The sequence below is a fragment of the Apteryx mantelli genome, chromosome 1 (genome assembly GCF_036417845.1).
Source record: "Apteryx mantelli isolate bAptMan1 chromosome 1, bAptMan1.hap1, whole genome shotgun sequence".
Lineage (NCBI taxonomy): Eukaryota > Metazoa > Chordata > Aves > Apterygiformes > Apterygidae > Apteryx > Apteryx mantelli.
Genome location: NC_089978.1, coordinates 212,386,471 through 212,403,365, shown reverse-complemented (window position 1 = coordinate 212,403,365; position 16,895 = coordinate 212,386,471). Strand labels below are relative to the sequence as shown.

General features: G+C 39.9%; 1 protein-coding gene across 1 annotated transcript in view; it reads left to right on the top strand.

Annotated features, from left to right (window-relative positions):
• Positions 1-3,347: 3,347 nt before the first annotated feature.
• PCLO (piccolo presynaptic cytomatrix protein) overlaps positions 3,348-16,895 on the top strand; it is a 371,210-nt gene continuing 357,662 nt past the window's right edge. The window contains exons 1-2 of the mRNA XM_067289979.1: positions 3,348-3,589; positions 9,739-10,945. Coding sequence (XP_067146080.1) covers positions 3,348-3,589; positions 9,739-10,945 — 1,449 coding nt within the window. The remainder of the gene's footprint in view (positions 3,590-9,738; positions 10,946-16,895) is intronic.

Genomic DNA, 16,895 nt, shown 5'->3' with positions numbered 1-16,895 from the left:
AGGATATTTAAAATCATAATCATTTTAAGGTGACAATCTTGGCTCCAGTGAAGCCAATAGCAAGCTTCCCATTGAAGATACTTAGGTCAGTATTTTATCTTGCCTCTCCATATGGGCTCAGCTTACTTCCTTATGCATTATATACCACTTTCCTCCCATCATCTACCTCAGGACATGTTAATGGTGAAATATGAACACTGTATGTAGTTTTGTTCAATAAGAACTAACAAAGATGATATTTCCCCAATTTTAATTGTTTAAGTGAATTTAATGTTTTGATCACACTTGTTTTTTCTGCATCTATATCTTACATATGTCATCTGTTTTTAAGCAGAACTTGACTCCTAGACCTGTGTCAAATGCTCTAGTTGTCTGTTCTGGCTTTGAATAAATAGTGATAATCTTTTGTAGCAAAACTGCATTTGCATATTAAACTTCCAAACTACCTAGGTAAAGGACAGGAATATCACCCTCCACAGAGTATATTTAAGTATACATGTGTATTTAGGTGTATGTGAACACTAACATTAGTATGTATCTTAAGACAGAGCACTTTCACTTTTGAAATCACTCTTTCCCCTTTTTTATTGTGCATTCTCCTCCTTCTATGCAGGAGCACGTTGCACATTTACTCATACCTATGTACATTTTGTCTGCATGTTGGCTAAATGAATAGGGGAATATGTGTGCATTTGCATCCCTGTAAAACCATTAACTGAAATTTGTGTCTTTACCTCACATGCCAAGTAAATCTGCTTTCATCCAGGCTGCAACTCTGTTGTGAGTCACCTCTTCCGCAGGTGTCTGTGGTGTTTTTACCTAAGATGTTTTATGAACAGGTGTCTATTTACACTCGTGTCATACTACTCCACTTACATGCTTTTTTTCTGTGCTTTATCATTGTCTACATTGAGCTGTTATTTGGAAATGTAACAGTAAAGTCACTTCAGAGAAAAGTAAGAAGCACCCCACTACTACTAGTTTCATCATTTCATATGAACTAGTACTGGAAAAAAAAAGGACTCTGATTGTTATGATACAAAAGTAATATATATTCTTGGATGAAGCATCTTTACTTACATCATTTTGGGGACTGATCTACATCCAGCTGCTTATGGAAAAAAGCTAGCAATGACTCTACAAAAGTAGACAAGCAAGAATCTTGAATGCTATCACATCCTAGTAGCCAGAACAACTGATGTTGTTGAAGATCTAGCTGTTTCAGATGGCCAGCACATTGGGATGTTCAAAATAGTGCCAAAATTTTGTATCTTCCTCTGGGGAGGGTTGGACTATGGGAAAAATGTGGGCCCATTGATTGATGGGGCAGGAAACCTAGTGACAAAGGACACAGAAAGGCTGAGGTACTCAATGCCTTTTTTTGCCAAGGCTTTTGCTGGTAAGGTAAAGGGCCTCCCAGATCCCCGAGCCTAGTAGCAAAGTATGTGGGAGTGGAGGATTATCTGTATTAGATAAGATAGATTTAGGGAGCACTTAAATCAGTTAGACATACAGAAACCCATGGGACTAGATGGGATGCTGAGGGAACTAGCTGATGTCATTGCAAAACCACTATCATCTTCAAAAGGTCATTGGGAAAGATCCCTAATGACTGGAAAAAAGCAAGCACCACTCAAGAAAGGCAAGAAAAAAGAGGACTGAGGGAACTACAAGCCAGTTAGCCTAACCTTGCTTCCTCGAAATGTTACAGAGCAAATCCTCCTGGAAGCTTTGTGCAAGCAGATGAAGGACAAGAAGACGACTGAGACTGGGAGCAGCCAGCATGTGGTTACCACAGGCAAATCATGCTCCATCAACATAATTGCTTTCTCTGACACGATGACTGGTTGTATGAACAAGGAGAGAACAGTGGATGTTGTTTTGCCTTGACCTTAGCAAGGCTTTCAGCATGATATTCCATAGCATCCTCATAGCCAAATTGGTGACACCAGTGGATGGAAAATAGGCTGAACTACTGGGCTCAAACAGGCTGTGATTAGCAGTTCCAAGTCCAACTGGGAACAACTATCTTTGGAACCCATAGTGTTTAATGTCTCTGTTAATGATTGGGACAAGGGCATGAAATGCACCCTTGGCAAGTCTGTGGTTGATACAAAATTGGGGAAGAGCGGTCAGTATGCTGGAGGATAGGACTGCCTTTCACAGGGGCTCTGACAGGCAGGAGGGATGGACTGACAGGAACCTTATGAAGCTGAACGAAGGCAAGAGCAAAGTCTTGTATCTGTGATGGAATAATTCAATGCAACAGGACAGGCTAGTGGCCAACTGTTTACAAAGCATCTTTGCTGATAAGGTCCTGGTGGACAAGTAGGTGAACATGTTTCAGGAGTATGCCCTTGTGATGAAGGATGCCAGCTGCAGATTAGGCTGTATTAGCATGAGTGCAGCCATCTGGTCAAGGGAAATGATTCTTCTTTATTCAGCAGTTGTGAGATTACATCTGGAATACTGTGCCCAAACTGGGACTCCCCAGTACTGGAAAGACTGACGTATTGGAGCCAGCCATCTCTAGGGTGGTCAAAGATTGGAACAGGGGCCCAGAGAGGCTGTGAAATCTCCATTCTTGGAGACATTCAGAACTCATCTGGACATGATGCTGAGTAACCTGACCTAGCTGGTCCTGCTTTGAGTGGGGGTTTCCATGGATGGCATCCGGAAGTGTTTTCCAGCCTCCATTATACCCTTTGGCTGTAGTACGCTTCACCAGACTTTGGCCACTTAACAGCACGTATTTATTCGCCGACGGATGGCGGGGAGGGGGGGAACAGGAGGCAACACCCCAGCATGGGTGGGCGCAGGTGCTGAATCCCCGCTGCCCAGTGCGAGGGCTTGCGGGAGCTCCCGACCGGCCGGCCGTTTCCACCATCTAGCCCTGATGCTTACAGTCCGCCGGCAGAGGGTTTGGGGGCCGCCGCGGGAGCCGGCGGGGACCCTCCGCGTCGCCTTTAAAGCCGGGGCGAGGGGCGGGGAGCGGGGCGGCGGTGTGCGCGGCGCGGCGCGGCGCGGCGAAGGGGGGGGGCCGCCCGCCCGCCCGCCGGCCCGGAGCATGCGCTGCGCTGCGCGGGGCGGCGGAGCGCGGCCGGCGGCTGGCGGCTGGCGGCGCCGCTCCGCTCCGCTCCGCTCCTCCGCGGCAGCCGCGGCGGCAGCCTGCGAGCCCGGCCCCGGCGCCGCCGTCGCCGCGCGGGGCCGTGGTGGCGGCCGCGGAGCCCTGCGCGCCGCCCTGAGCGCCGCCCGCGGGTGCGCCCCGCCGGGAGCCGGCGCGCCGGCCGCCGCCCTGCCTGCGACTTGAAGAGAGAGGAGGCGAGCGGGGAGCCACCCTTGCGGCCATGGGCAACGAAGCGAGCCTGGAAGGAGGCGAAGGTCTGGGCGCCTTCCCCGAAGGGGCGGCGGGAGCCGGGGATGGCGGCGGGCCCGCGGCCCCCTTGCAGCGCCTCGTCCCGGCCGGCGTGGAGGCGGACCTGAGCCAGCTGAGTGAGGAGGAGAGGAGGCAGATCGCCGCTGTCATGTCAAGGGCGCAGGGGCTGCCCAGGGGGAACCTCGCCGGCGCGGAGCCGCCTCCCATGCAAAGGCATGCACGGAAAATCTCCCTTCTTCCGCTCCTCCCTTCCCCCTTCTCCGTCTCCTCGCGGCTGGGGCGGGGGGCGAGTCGCAATACGACCTGGGCCCATTGCATCGGAAGCAGGCATTGCATTTTGCTGGCTGAGCGAGGGAACGGGGCGGTTGCACGAGTGCGGGCACTAGGATGGAGCTTGCACGCTGTAGCTTTTCCCACTCCGGTGATTTCTAATAATAACGACGATCCCCAGTTCCAGTGGGCTGCGTCGCCTGCCCATTCCTCCTCTCGCACCGATCCGGAGCATGGCTAGTTTTGGTGTCGAGGGAGGGGGGAGATTTGCGGATGACATCTCGGTTTTCTATGTGTGTATGTGTGCTTTACGGGGCTGGAGTGCCCCACAGCTCAGATAGATAGTAGTCAGGGAAGCCTTCCCAGGGCTGATCGTTTTTGTAAGCATCTCTTGCTGGAGAAACAGATTCTTGTTGAATCTTTCAAAGCTTTTAGGCTTAATGTATTTGCTAGCCGTTATTCTGCCAATTCTTAACTTCTACAACTATCATTAGGCTTCATTAAGCAGTCATGGATTGAAGAGGTCTGTTTCAGTCTGTATTTTTTACCTTTTTTTTTTTCTCTCGATTTTTTTTTTTCATTGGGAGGTGAAAAGGGAAATGAAAATAGATTGATTGATTGCTACAGAATTCAGTATTCTGGGTAGTGATGGCTTTACCTAACTGAGCATATGGGAGGGCTAATGTAATTCTCCCCCCTTTCTTCCTCTGCCTTTTAATAAATTCACTGCCCAAAGTTTAAAAAAAAATTCCGCTGACCCCCGCACCAAGAAGCCCCCGAAAGGTCGTTGTTGGTTGTGCTGTTGCTGTTGCTGCCGTGTCTCGGGGTGCGCCAGCAGCCTCGCTCCGCTGTCCGAGGTGCTGAAGTTCCCCTTTCCCGTGCCCGGGAGCCGGGGACGGCTCGTCTGTTGCTTTCAGCCTCCAGGGCTGGGTGTGTTGTTTGTCTTGAAGGGAGGTTCTGAAAGGAGCCTCCTCGCCTGACTCTTCAACTCGGTTCTTGTGCACTGACCTCACCCCAGATAAATGCCAATTGAATTTATATAATATCAGGCTTATATAAGTGAATTATGGAAGAAGAGAAGCAAAGAGGGTGGGACCAAATTCATCCTCGCATAAACTATCAAAGTCATTGGAATTATATCTGAGATGCATGTCTCCATTTTTTTTTTCTTTTGAAATTGAACCTTTCTCTGTTATGTCTAGCATGTTTATTAAACAAGTATAAATCTGGGACGTGTATGTAGCATATAACTTTCCATTCAGTTCAGGGCTTGACCCAGCTGGTATAGATATCAGTGGGGGGGGGGGGAAGATTAGTTGTGTGAAACTTAGCTCACAACTTTTTTTTGTATAACAGTTTATCAAGAAAGACACAAAGACTTTAAAAGTTTATTGTTTCATGCTTACCTTCCAGTATAAAACAAGATAAATGTCCCTAGAAGATTTTAGAATAGGCTAAAATGATCACAGTATGCATATTTCTGTACTGATAAATGTCTGTTTCCCTACAATCGTATTTTATGATTTTGGAAACTTCTTTGGTCTTATTAGCATACAGTACTTTCACTCTCTGTTTAAAATAAAGCCAGTCTGTATTTGTGAATTACAGCTCTTTAAGTTAGAGTTAAAAATGTCAACTTTAACTAAAAGTCAGTACATTAACCTATCGGCTAGTTTCTCTTGGGGGTTTGTACTGATTCCCATCATCACAGTATCTTTGTGACTGTCATACTGTAATGAGGTTACTACTTGTCTCTAGTCTTGTACTGTGGCTTTACTTGCTCCCCTCCCACACCTCTCTCCATTGTTGAAATTTTCTAACAGTTATGGGGATTACTATTAAACCTGTGGATATCAATAGGAGGGAGAATCTTCTGTGAACTAGGGATCAGCCTCTTCCAGACTTTAAGTTAAGCAAAGAACTAGCTGCTGAGGATGAGGTTCCTTAGCTTCGAACTTTTGTAGCCTGTGTGACCAAAGAAGTCAAATGTGGGAAAAAAAAACTCTTAAATGATACTCTACAACCATTGTTCCCAGAAGCTTGTTTCTAGCGTGGCTATGCCAGTCTAAACATTAAAGGACTGAAATGGTGATAAGAGGAATGCTGATATTCCGGATTTCAGTTTATGTAGCCCTGTATTATTACAGAGTATTGTATTGCATTGTCTCTTAGATTTTTCTTCTAATTAACTGAATTTTTTCCTCTGTGATTTTTCATTATAATATCAGCTGTTATCCAGTCATATCTGAGAGACCAATGATTATTTCCTATCCTAAATGCTTTCCATGCCCCCACCCTCAAGTACTCCAGGCCTTGTGAAGATACAGAATCTTCATGATTGATATCAAATAACAATTTTTGTAACTTCTGACTTTTAATAGTAGGTAATGTATGTAGTAGGATACACAGTTCCATGAAATACATCACCATCATAAAATACATGATATAGCTATTGGTACTTCTAGAGGCTTAGAGATTTCAAGTCTTTAAAAATTCCATAATGAGGCTGGTATAAATGCAATAAATACTTATTATGCATTTTAACATAAGCATTACAATCCAGAGCAGCTGAAGTGAGCTGCCTAAATCAAATTTACCTGATTTGGTTATTATTTTTTTATGTTTATTTTCGTTTTTGAAAGTTCTATTCTGTTGGTTCCAGTCAGAGGTTGGTGTGCTTAGCACCTATAAAAGTCATTCAAACCTGTTTCAAGTACCTGTCTTCAAAAACTCATGTTTAGAAAGTTCAGCTGAAACATACACAGTCAATTTGTAAGCTGGTTTCAATTGTCCTAGCTTCATTATATGACCCTGTAACCGTGTCAGTGTACACTTGTTGAGGATTTGTTCTACATCATCTGGAAGGATTAGATGACCAAGCTGAATACATGAACCATTTCTAACACAGCCATACCTATTTTGAGCAGAGCATGTTTTTTTTTTTCTTTATTTCATTAAGTTGTTAAAAATAGACAATAACAGGAAAAAATGGATGCATTTTTGAGAGGAAGTGCTGAGAAAGCTCTTACTGAGTGTCACACTTTTAAAGTATATTTGTAGTATATTTTCCAGAGGAAATACATATTTTTGTTAATGCCATCCTTATACAGACTTAAAAATCAAAGTGGTCCACCAGGGCTATGTGTAAGTTTGTGCATATCTTTTTTTTGTATATAAAAATATTTAATTATCATGCAGTTTGGTAGTAGTTGTGCTCTTCCTTGAGATTATTTATACTGATGAATGATACAAAGAGCTTTCTTTTTTATATTTTTTTTATAGTTATGGCATTCAAGAACTAGACCAATACTATTGGTGTTAAACTGCCCCTTGACTCCAAAGTGAGCTTTGATTTGGTCATAATATTACTTTAAATGAATAAAGATGAGCTTTGTGAATCAAGGCCAAAGTTAGGAGAAACACAGCAGTATGATTAGGGGAGGGAGGAATGAATGGTTTTGTTTGACTTAATATTCTGGAACGGCAACTTTAAAATGATGGCATTTTTCCCATTTCAAAATATTTAAAAGAAAATTCTTGCCAAATAATGAAAAAAAGGTTTTAGAGGGGGGAATTGCTGATTATCCAAATTAATTAAAAATTTTAAATCTTAGTCTGTGGTTGGTTGTAAAATAGTTCTACAAAAGAAGGTTTCAATTTCCAACTACCTAAAACTAAATGGAGCAAGTTCTGGCTTTTCACAGGATAACATTTCTTTAAAAATTGCCCTTTCAAGGCTTTTGTTCCACTACCTAAGCCCAATCTGTCTCTGTCTAGAAACACTGGGTTTTTATGTGTAAGGGCAAGACAAGTCTGGTCTGTGCCAGCAGTCTTGCAGAATCACCTGGTGTGTTTCCCCTAGATTCATGGGATTTAATCTCATTTTAAATCCTGACATCTGATCAGGGTGTAAACTTATGGAACATTATTTTGATAAAATGAAAGCTGGAAGAGAACTCTGTGCCAAAACGGACCCACAGTTATTTATTCCTGCTCATGTCTAAGTTTGATTTTTAAGAACAATCTTGTGTTTTTTTCCACTTCCAAATTTCCATGTTTTGTTTTCAAGATTTGAGCACAGAACCCTGTTTCCTGACCTGATTTTTAATTGTACCATTGATCCTCTTTTTTTTTTTTTTCTGCCCTTGTTCTTTGCATCATTGAAAGGAGCCTTCCAATGTTTTGAACACTTTCAAACATTAATGCTGGAAGTGTACCAGACTGTCACTAATATAATAGCTACTTGATTTCAGTTACCAAGTAGTACTTCTTTGGATGAACCTACTATGCACACATCTGAACAGTAAGAAACTAAACTGCAGATAGACCTACCTAGTTGCTAATGAAACTGTAAAATTATTTTTTTTATTAGAAGAGATACAAACATTTTCAAGAATTGGGTTATGGTTGGGCTTTTCTGAATTATCCTTCTTATGAATAATGAGATGACCAATCTAAAGTTCACTGATGTCAATGGAAACACTCCTGCTCACTTCACTGAGTTGCATATTAATTTTCTAAACTTTCAAGTACTGAGGCCAATAATTTTGGGAGAATGGAGAAGCATAAATGGACCCCTAGGAGCCTGGAAATAGTTCATTCTTGACAAGCATTTAATGTGGAAATTTTTAATTTTCCAAAAAAAAATCAGTTACAAGGTTGTGAGAATATCACATGCTGTGAAAATTATGAGCGCAGAAATGGCCTCCACTTAGATTTTTCTTTTTATATTGCCATCACCAGGCATGTAATGAAAACTCAAAATATTAATCAGGGATAATAGTAAGCCTAGGGGAATATTATTAATGTGAAATACAGTTTTAAATGTTTCTACTATATATAGCTCTGCAGACTTCTGATAAAACTCTTAACTAAAAACATTGCACAGTTTTGTTTTTGGAATATGAGTTAAATATAATGAGTGATTGCTTATGCTCATGGATGCATAAGAAGAAATGGCATGTCTGGAAAAACAAGATCATAGTTAACTGAATATCTCAAATCCAAAACTGAAAATTTTATAGTTGCAATGCTGTTGTGGCACAGAGGCAAACACCGTATCTTTCAACAAAAGCACAGTGATAGCGCTGAATAGAATATTGTGCTGCATCCTTTGGCAAAAAATACAGTAGCACTGACTACAACATGATTTCCTCAAGCTACAGCTGAGTATAGCAACAAGTAGAACACTGTGCCGCATATAAAGAGATGATCTTGATTTTGGTTTCTTCTTTCTTAGCCTTCTATTCTCCTATATAAAAACAAAGCAAAATGATACTATTAAGAGAATTAGGAGAAGTTCTACATAAGAGATTCTTTTTATTGCTAGATAAGGTAAATTGTTGGGGTGATGCTGGGGAGGCAGGTCCATAATTGTTCTATTTATAGAAAAGCTTTAAGACTAATTCTGTGAGCTGGCAAGTGTTTCATCTGTTTGAAAATTCTACTGATTCATAGGTGGATGGGTGCAAAGGAAATACTCGAAAATACAAGGGAAGTACTTCAAAAAAAGAAGCACCTACTTCTTTATGTGCCTGGATTTTAGGATTTTAAATCCCTGTTGCATATTGAGTTGTAAACATATTCAAATTTTGTACAGATAGCCAGAACAGTTACATAAACATTGTGTAAAGTGCAGTGTTTTTCTCAAATGGCTGTGCTTTGATTTGCTAATTTTCAAACACCTCTTTTTCTTTTAGCCTTCTCTGTTTCTCCATGTTTTCATCCCAAGGGATAGAGTACAGAGGCCGTCATTTGGGTTTAGATAAAATGGAAAGTAGTAGCTCTGAGTTCTTCTTACTTCTTGGTGAGAAAATTAACTGGATAAACATGGTTCTTATATTAGATTACTTTCTAAATAATAAATTAGTCTATGACTGAATATTTACTTAAGCCTTTCTAGAAAAATACATATTTTAAATACATATTTTACATGCACTGTGTGTTCTAAGCCTTGATCTTCCAGACACTTAAACATCTGAGAAACTTCACAATGTTACCAAAGCACTTTCAGTGTCACAGATATATCTTGTTTTAACTTATTTTTCAAGTGCTTTGCATTATTTTAATTTTATTATATTTTCTCTCTGCAGACATCCTGAGCCTGATATAAGCCACTATCCCAGACAACCAGGTAAGCCTCCAGATCCGGGACCATCGAGTTTAAGTAAAAGCAGAACAGTAGATGTACTGAAGACAGAACAACGGGCACCTGGACGGAGCCCTTCTTCTATTAGTCTAAGGGAATCAAAGTCCAGGACTGATTTTAAAGAAGATCAGAAGCCAAGTATGATGCCCAGTTTTCTTTCAGAAGCCAATCCGTTGAGTGCAGTCACTTCAGTTGTGAACAAATTCAATCCTTTTGATTTGATATCAGATTCAGATGCGACCCACGAAGAAGCTGGTAGGAAACAAAAAGTTGCTCAGAAGGAGCAGGGAAAACTTGAGGAGCAAAGGGGCCTTGCAAAACACCCAGCTCAACAACAGTCTCCAAAGCCAGTTGTTCAGCAACAAGGAACTGTCAGACCTGAGTCTTCCAAACCAGTGCCTCAGCCGCAGCAACCTGGGGAACCAAAGCAAATTCAGAAAACAGGCCCTGGTCACCCAACAGATTCTAAGGTAGAACAAACAAAACAGCCACCCCAACCACGAGGACCACAAAAATCTCAGTCCCAACAATTGGAACCAACAAAGCCTGTTCAACAACAAACTTCTGCAAAACCTTCACCAGGTGTAACAAAACCAATACCACAGCAACCAGATATTGCTAGAACATCATCCCAAGCACCACCTCCCACAAAACCATCATCCCAGCAGCCAGGACCTGTAAAACAACCATCTCAACAGCCAGCACGGCAAGCAGGTCCTGCAAAGCCACCCTCTCAGCAAACAGGGCCTCCCAAACAGCCTCCCCAGCAACCTGGACCTGAAAAGCCATCTGCTCAGCAAACAGGACCTGCAAAACAACCATCACAGCTTGGACCTGGTAAGCCACTTCTGCAGCAAACAGGGCCTGTAAAACAAGTGCCACCACAGGCAGGGCCTGCAAAACCGTCTCCTCAGACTGCAGGGGCTATAAAGCTCCCAGCACAGCAACTGGGACCTACAAAACCACCAGGCCAGCAACCAGGGCCTGAAAAACCTGCTGAATCAGCCCCAAAGAAAACCTTTTGTCCTCTTTGCACTACCACTGAACTGCTGCTGCACACTCCAGAAAAGGCCAATTACAATACGTGCACACAATGTCATACTGTAGTCTGCAGTCTGTGTGGATTTAATCCTAATCCTCATATAACAGAGGTGAGTAACTTTTAAATTCATGTTCATTGCCAGAGCACAAAAATAAGCATACCCTCATTATGCTGAAAGGTCAGAGTTGTTACAGTGTATCATCATGATCATTTAAGGTCTTAATAAGTTGAGAGAAAAAAATCATGTTTTTGGGGAAAATTATGTGTCAGTAAAAGGGTGTGAAATTAGGAGAAAAGAAGGTAATAGTTCTGTGTTTATACAGTGTTTAGAGGAGGTGGGTTCTCTAATTCCTTCGTACAAAAAGAATAAGAAAGAAAAAAGATTTGGGCAGGGAGTAAGAAAGAGGAGGGTCCATCTTGCTTGGTTTTGAGCATTCACTTGCCACATTTATAACCTGGCCACTATAGGCATCGTGTGCTAATATGTTTATAAATCAGTAAAATATGCTGCTATAAGAACTAACTAAACAAAACATGAAACAGTGTTCATTGCCCTACTGTGTGAGAAAAGAAGAATAAACATCACAGACTGTGGGAAATAACTTAGGTTTTAATGATATATATGTTAACACTTAAGGCTTTTTTTTTGGTTCTTTTTTTTTCTTTTTTTTTTTTCCTGTAATCTTCTAGCAAAGCTCATCACACAGATGCTGAGATTTGGTTTGGAAATGGATGTGGGGTGGATTTGCTTTGTAAATGTGCCAATGTTCATTAGCTGAAAGCCTGAGTCATGGGTTTTGACTTGGTGATACTCAGATTATTTCAGTCTGGCGGGATATTAAGAAAGAGATCTCTGTGGACTGTTTCTAACCTTGATCACCGTACCTGCTGTAATTATAGAACATAGAAATGACATAGAAAGTAATATTAGGACAGTATACTTAAAATGAACTTGCTTTAACCTAATGTTTGCAGTAGCTTGATTTATATGGTTATATATCTCTTTGTTCTTTACTTGCTCTACATGGGAATAAGGCTTCATGTTAACATCTGATCTCTTTGTATTGCTTGAACAGCTGCTTATACATCCTGATACTCTAATTCTTAAATTTACAGTGTGGTTTTTATTTGTTCTCACTTGTTTTCAGTACCAAAAGTTTTATTAATTTATAGAAATTCAAACATAGCAGACATGGCATCAAAGAAAAAAACAGCGATGAAGCAGCCAGAAAGGGTATTTAGGAAGCTTATTTTTGTCTTGTTTTGGTATTAGTTTAGCTGATCAGAGATGCCAATGAGAGGAGATACAGACTGCTACTATATTTTGAATGTGACAAATAATGTCACCTGATTTAGAACCATAGAATAGTAAAATAACTGAGGTTGGAAGACACCTCTGGAGGTACCTAGTCCATCTCCCCTGCTCAAAACAGGGTCAGCTGGAGCAGGTTACCTAGAACTGTGTCCAGTCAAGTTTTAAGTATTCCGAAGGGACTGAGACTCCAAAACCTTTCTGGACAAACTGTTTGCTTAGTACTGCAATGATTTCAGAACATTGCTAATAGTTACATTTCATTCCAGTGCACATGATTATTAGTGATATTTTTAGGTGAGTGCCTGGGTGACAAATAGCAGATTTTTTGCATGTGAAAATTAAATTATTTGTTGTTTTGTTGCTTTTTGAAATTGCAAATTTAAACCTGAAAGACTAGTTGTGGTAACCATTGGCAGCACATTGCATTCTTAGGGAGGGTATTCCCTTGTTTGAGTTTAAGGAAATTCAGGATGGAGATAGCTGTCATTAAATGTTGGCAGATCCATTAGGGTAGAAGAGGAGTGACTTGAACAACACTGCAGAAATTTCAGAGCATCTGCACCCAGGTGCTCAAAGATTATGTTATCAGGGCCTGCATAAGAAAAAGTAACTTTTATTTAAAACCTGAACTTCTGCATCACATTATCAACATGTGGTTCTGGACAGTTTGGGATGAAAAAAAAGGTATATTTATATATAACAAACAAGAAATATGGTGCATTGATGTTAAAGTAAAAGAGGGACTTTCATAAGAAAACTTTATCTTCAAGTTCTGACAGAATGTTTTTAGACAAAAACTTCTTAAATTTATTTATGGACACCTAGCTGTTTATTTCTTGTCACCTTGTCAAGCAGGCTTCCTTTTAAAACCTCAGATCTCCCATGGAAATGGCCAGTGACTTTGTCATGTTTGAATGAAATGGATTTTGAGAGAGTGTTTATGTAAGAAAGTCTCAAAGTATTTGGAAATTCCATGAATAACTACTAATTTTTGAAGCGGGTACTCTATTAGCGTGAAATTTGGGACTTTAAAACAATAATACAGATGCATTTAAGACTATCTGATTACATACATATGTAAAAGCAAATTTGCATTTCATATTACACATTGAAATAAACGTAGGATATGCATTTATTTCATGATGAAATCGTTTCAATAAATGAAGGTATTGCACTTCTAATGTATTCAGCTGTTCAAATCTCATGACTCCTTCTCAGAGCTCGCTCTTTCTGCTCAGCTTTGTACCTCCAGCTGTCTTGCCGAAACTTCACTGTGGATGTCCTGCTCCTATCTGCAGTGAAGTGTAATGAAAATCACATCTGGCTTTTGTGACCAAACAGCTGGAGCAAAGCAGTAGAACCTGCTCTGGCATTTGGAAAATTTTAACTCAGAATTTCATCTTCAAAATTCACTGGATCTGCTTAGCTATTCTCAAACTTCCCTTCTAGTTTCCCTTTTCTTTGACTAGTCAGATTATTGACAAATTTTTTTTTGATTCCTTCTTTACAATATTTTACACATTACTTCCTTTCTGTCATGAAAATGATGGTTTGTATCTTACTGTACAATTTTCTTGATTATGGTGTAATCTTTCTTTTGGTCTTTCTTATTTTAAGTCCTTTTTAAATGTTACAGAAGAAAAGTCTTTGTCTCTTGCCCATGCACTTACTGAAATGTATGTTCTCCTCTTATTATCATACTTTGATTTTTTTTTCCCCCTGCTGTCCTTCAGTATTGTTTATTGCCAAGTTTCACAATTCTGCACTCCTGTGATGTTGCCTTTCCCATAGAATTTATAGGCTCTATTTTTATTGTTTATTTTAAAACACATTACCTGTCCCCAAAATAGTAATTCCAAAATGGAGGTGAGGAGAGTGAAAGGCTTTTAGAAGAGGATTTATATTATTTCAGTTCTCCAACTTTTACCCTTTAAGCTGCTTGAACTGCCTTAAGAAATTCTTGGCACCTTCTTTAAGTTTCTTACAGTTAAGCCTTCATCACTAACACAGTGAATGACTTTTCCAGTATAGATCTTTCTAAATTTACGTATTTCTATGTTATATATTTCTAATTGATTCTGGAAGGGATACAGCAGGCTTTACAAACTGGTTCAGGGAGTAGATTGCATACATTTTAAAACCATGATAAAAAGGTGATTCAGGTTCTTTTTTTTTTTTCCTTCATTCAGACCTCTGCTTAAAATGCCATAGCACATGCAATCTATCTACTTTAACTCAGTAGAGAGGATTTTGTAACTAAGACCAGAAAAAGATATCTGTATTGCCGCAAGGTCAGACCCCTTGAACTGTTTCTCTGAACTATCTGATATTGCAGTGCCCTTGGGGAAAGGTACAGTCTGTGTCCTGGTTTTGTACAGCAGACTGGAGAGAAACGCACCATACCTAATGTGTTTGGTGACATATATCGCTCTAATCTGTCTCGGTATTCATATTCCACTCATCACCGTGGCATATGAGTGCCTAGCAACAGTTGCATAAAGTAGAGGGAAAAATGATCTAAACGGGTTTGATGACTGGTTCTGTCTTCCATTTTCCTTTCACATACATTAAAATCTTGTATCAAGTGTGCATTTTTTTTCCAATTTCTTTCTGCCACAACCACTCCCATGAGCCGTTAGCAACAGAAACTAGCACTTTCCCAAAAGATGATTCTGCCCTGTAGGTCGCCTGAATAGTATGATCTTTAAAATGAGAAAAGGCATCTGACAGACTATCCAGTTCCTTAAACATTTATCGATAGTTTTTGATAAAGCATGACTGAAAAGCATGAATTACTGTAGCTTTAATCTCATGACCAGTGCATGTATTTGATAGTTGTAGTAGATTTTCATCCCCTGTGAGCTAATCATGGGAAGATATGCACAACATGGACTGAACTGTGGTTTAAATTGTAATAATATATCATTACATTCTTTACGATGGGCATATGTAAAGTTGAAGATAAAGTGAAGTGTTGAAACTGTTAATGCTGGAGACTTGGCTGTATGCTAGCTGTCCTCCGTGAGCCTGCCCCTCGATGGATGTGTGTGCTTAGGGAATGCCTGTCTCTAAAGTAGCTTTTAGGAGGGCTTATTTTTCATACCATTTCTCTACCGCAGTCTGCATTTCTTCCACTGTTTCAGTATGTTTTTGAGAGACCATTTGAAATAAATCTTGGAGCCAGGTGTAATACTCATTGAAAACGAGTTGTATGTTCAGATAATGTGAAGATGTGTATATTGGTGTAAGACTTGTTTGCTTGCCCAGAGATTTTTCTGGACAGAGTTTAAGTGAACTTTAAAAGTATTTTATTGGTTCTGGCTGTTTTTGAAATGGCATATTTGTATCAAAATTGATTTAATGCTAATGGAAAGAAAAAGAATAAAAGGAGGGGGAGGGGCAGGGGGAAGTAGAGTCTCCCAAAGTGAAATATATCATTTCAGGTCAAGTAAAATGTTTTAATAGATCTACACCATTTTTCAGTTTTCCAGAGGAAAAAAAATATTTTTTTTAACCCAAATGGAAAAGATTTTCCTGATGTTTTTATTTTTCTTCTTTCAGTAGATCTAGGAAACCTCCATACCTGTTGCTCTAGCTACTACAGCCTTGATTCTGCTGTTTCTTTCTGCTTCTGTTTTTGTATATGATCACATCAGAACCATATGTGATTTAAGGGTATCATCATTTGGTTCAAAATGCTCAAAATGATTAATAACACTTTCAGTATTTGTTTTTATTAACATGCTATATCGTCAAATATTCTAAAGTGTGGGAAATGCTTAGAAATTATACATTTTCAGTAAATAAAGATAATTTAACCAGTCAGAAATGTATTTATTTTCCCCAGTTATCCTTATTATTAGCTTGTACAGGGAACGGGAAATATAATAATTTAAAGCAGTATTCATATAGGTAAGGGATCTGACTGTAATTCCTGTGGTGAATCCAGATAGGTTTTGCTTAAGCCTAGAATAGAATTAATAGAAGTGGCTTTATTAAATCTTGGTTGATAACATAACAGTAAAGAAAGTTATTGATTGAATTCAAATATTCTCTGCAGCTTACAGACTGAACACTGCAGCATTGTAGTAGTGTATAAGAACCAGAATGCAATGTGCACTAGAAATGAGATATAAACAAAAACAAAACTGCTCTCACTATGGACAGTGACATGTCGCAAAGTCTAAGCTTTTCTTATAGCAGGAGAAATAACTTTGACCCTGCAAGCCCTATGTAATTTTAGCCTTGGAGGGGGTTATTTACAGTTATATAAGTTAAGCAAAATAAAGCAGAAAAAAATGTAAGGGCTTGAATCTGACCATAAACTGCTTTAATCATGAGGTGTGAAGAAATGAAGGGGGGGAAAAAAGAAAAGAAAAGAAAGCACTGTTTTTTTTAAAAATGATTAAAGTTTGAAATATTTTAGTGCAAAATATTTGTTTTGGTTCAAAGAGTATCTGGGATGTCCCAGTATTACTAAGACTGCAATTCATATGTAAGTGGAGATTATGTGTGATTTTTTTGTGACCAAATTAAGTTAATATCATTTCTTTAGTATACACAGGCATTTTGGAAAATTGTAAAGATCCTCAAATAAAAGGGGTTATGAAAGTGTGGAATTTTATTTCTCTCTGTGGAATATTCTTAAATATACTCCAACACCATTTCTCTCTCAGAGGAAGACTATGTGCCTACATTGCTGCCTTATGATTTGGATGAGATGTATTAATGATATTGATCCCCC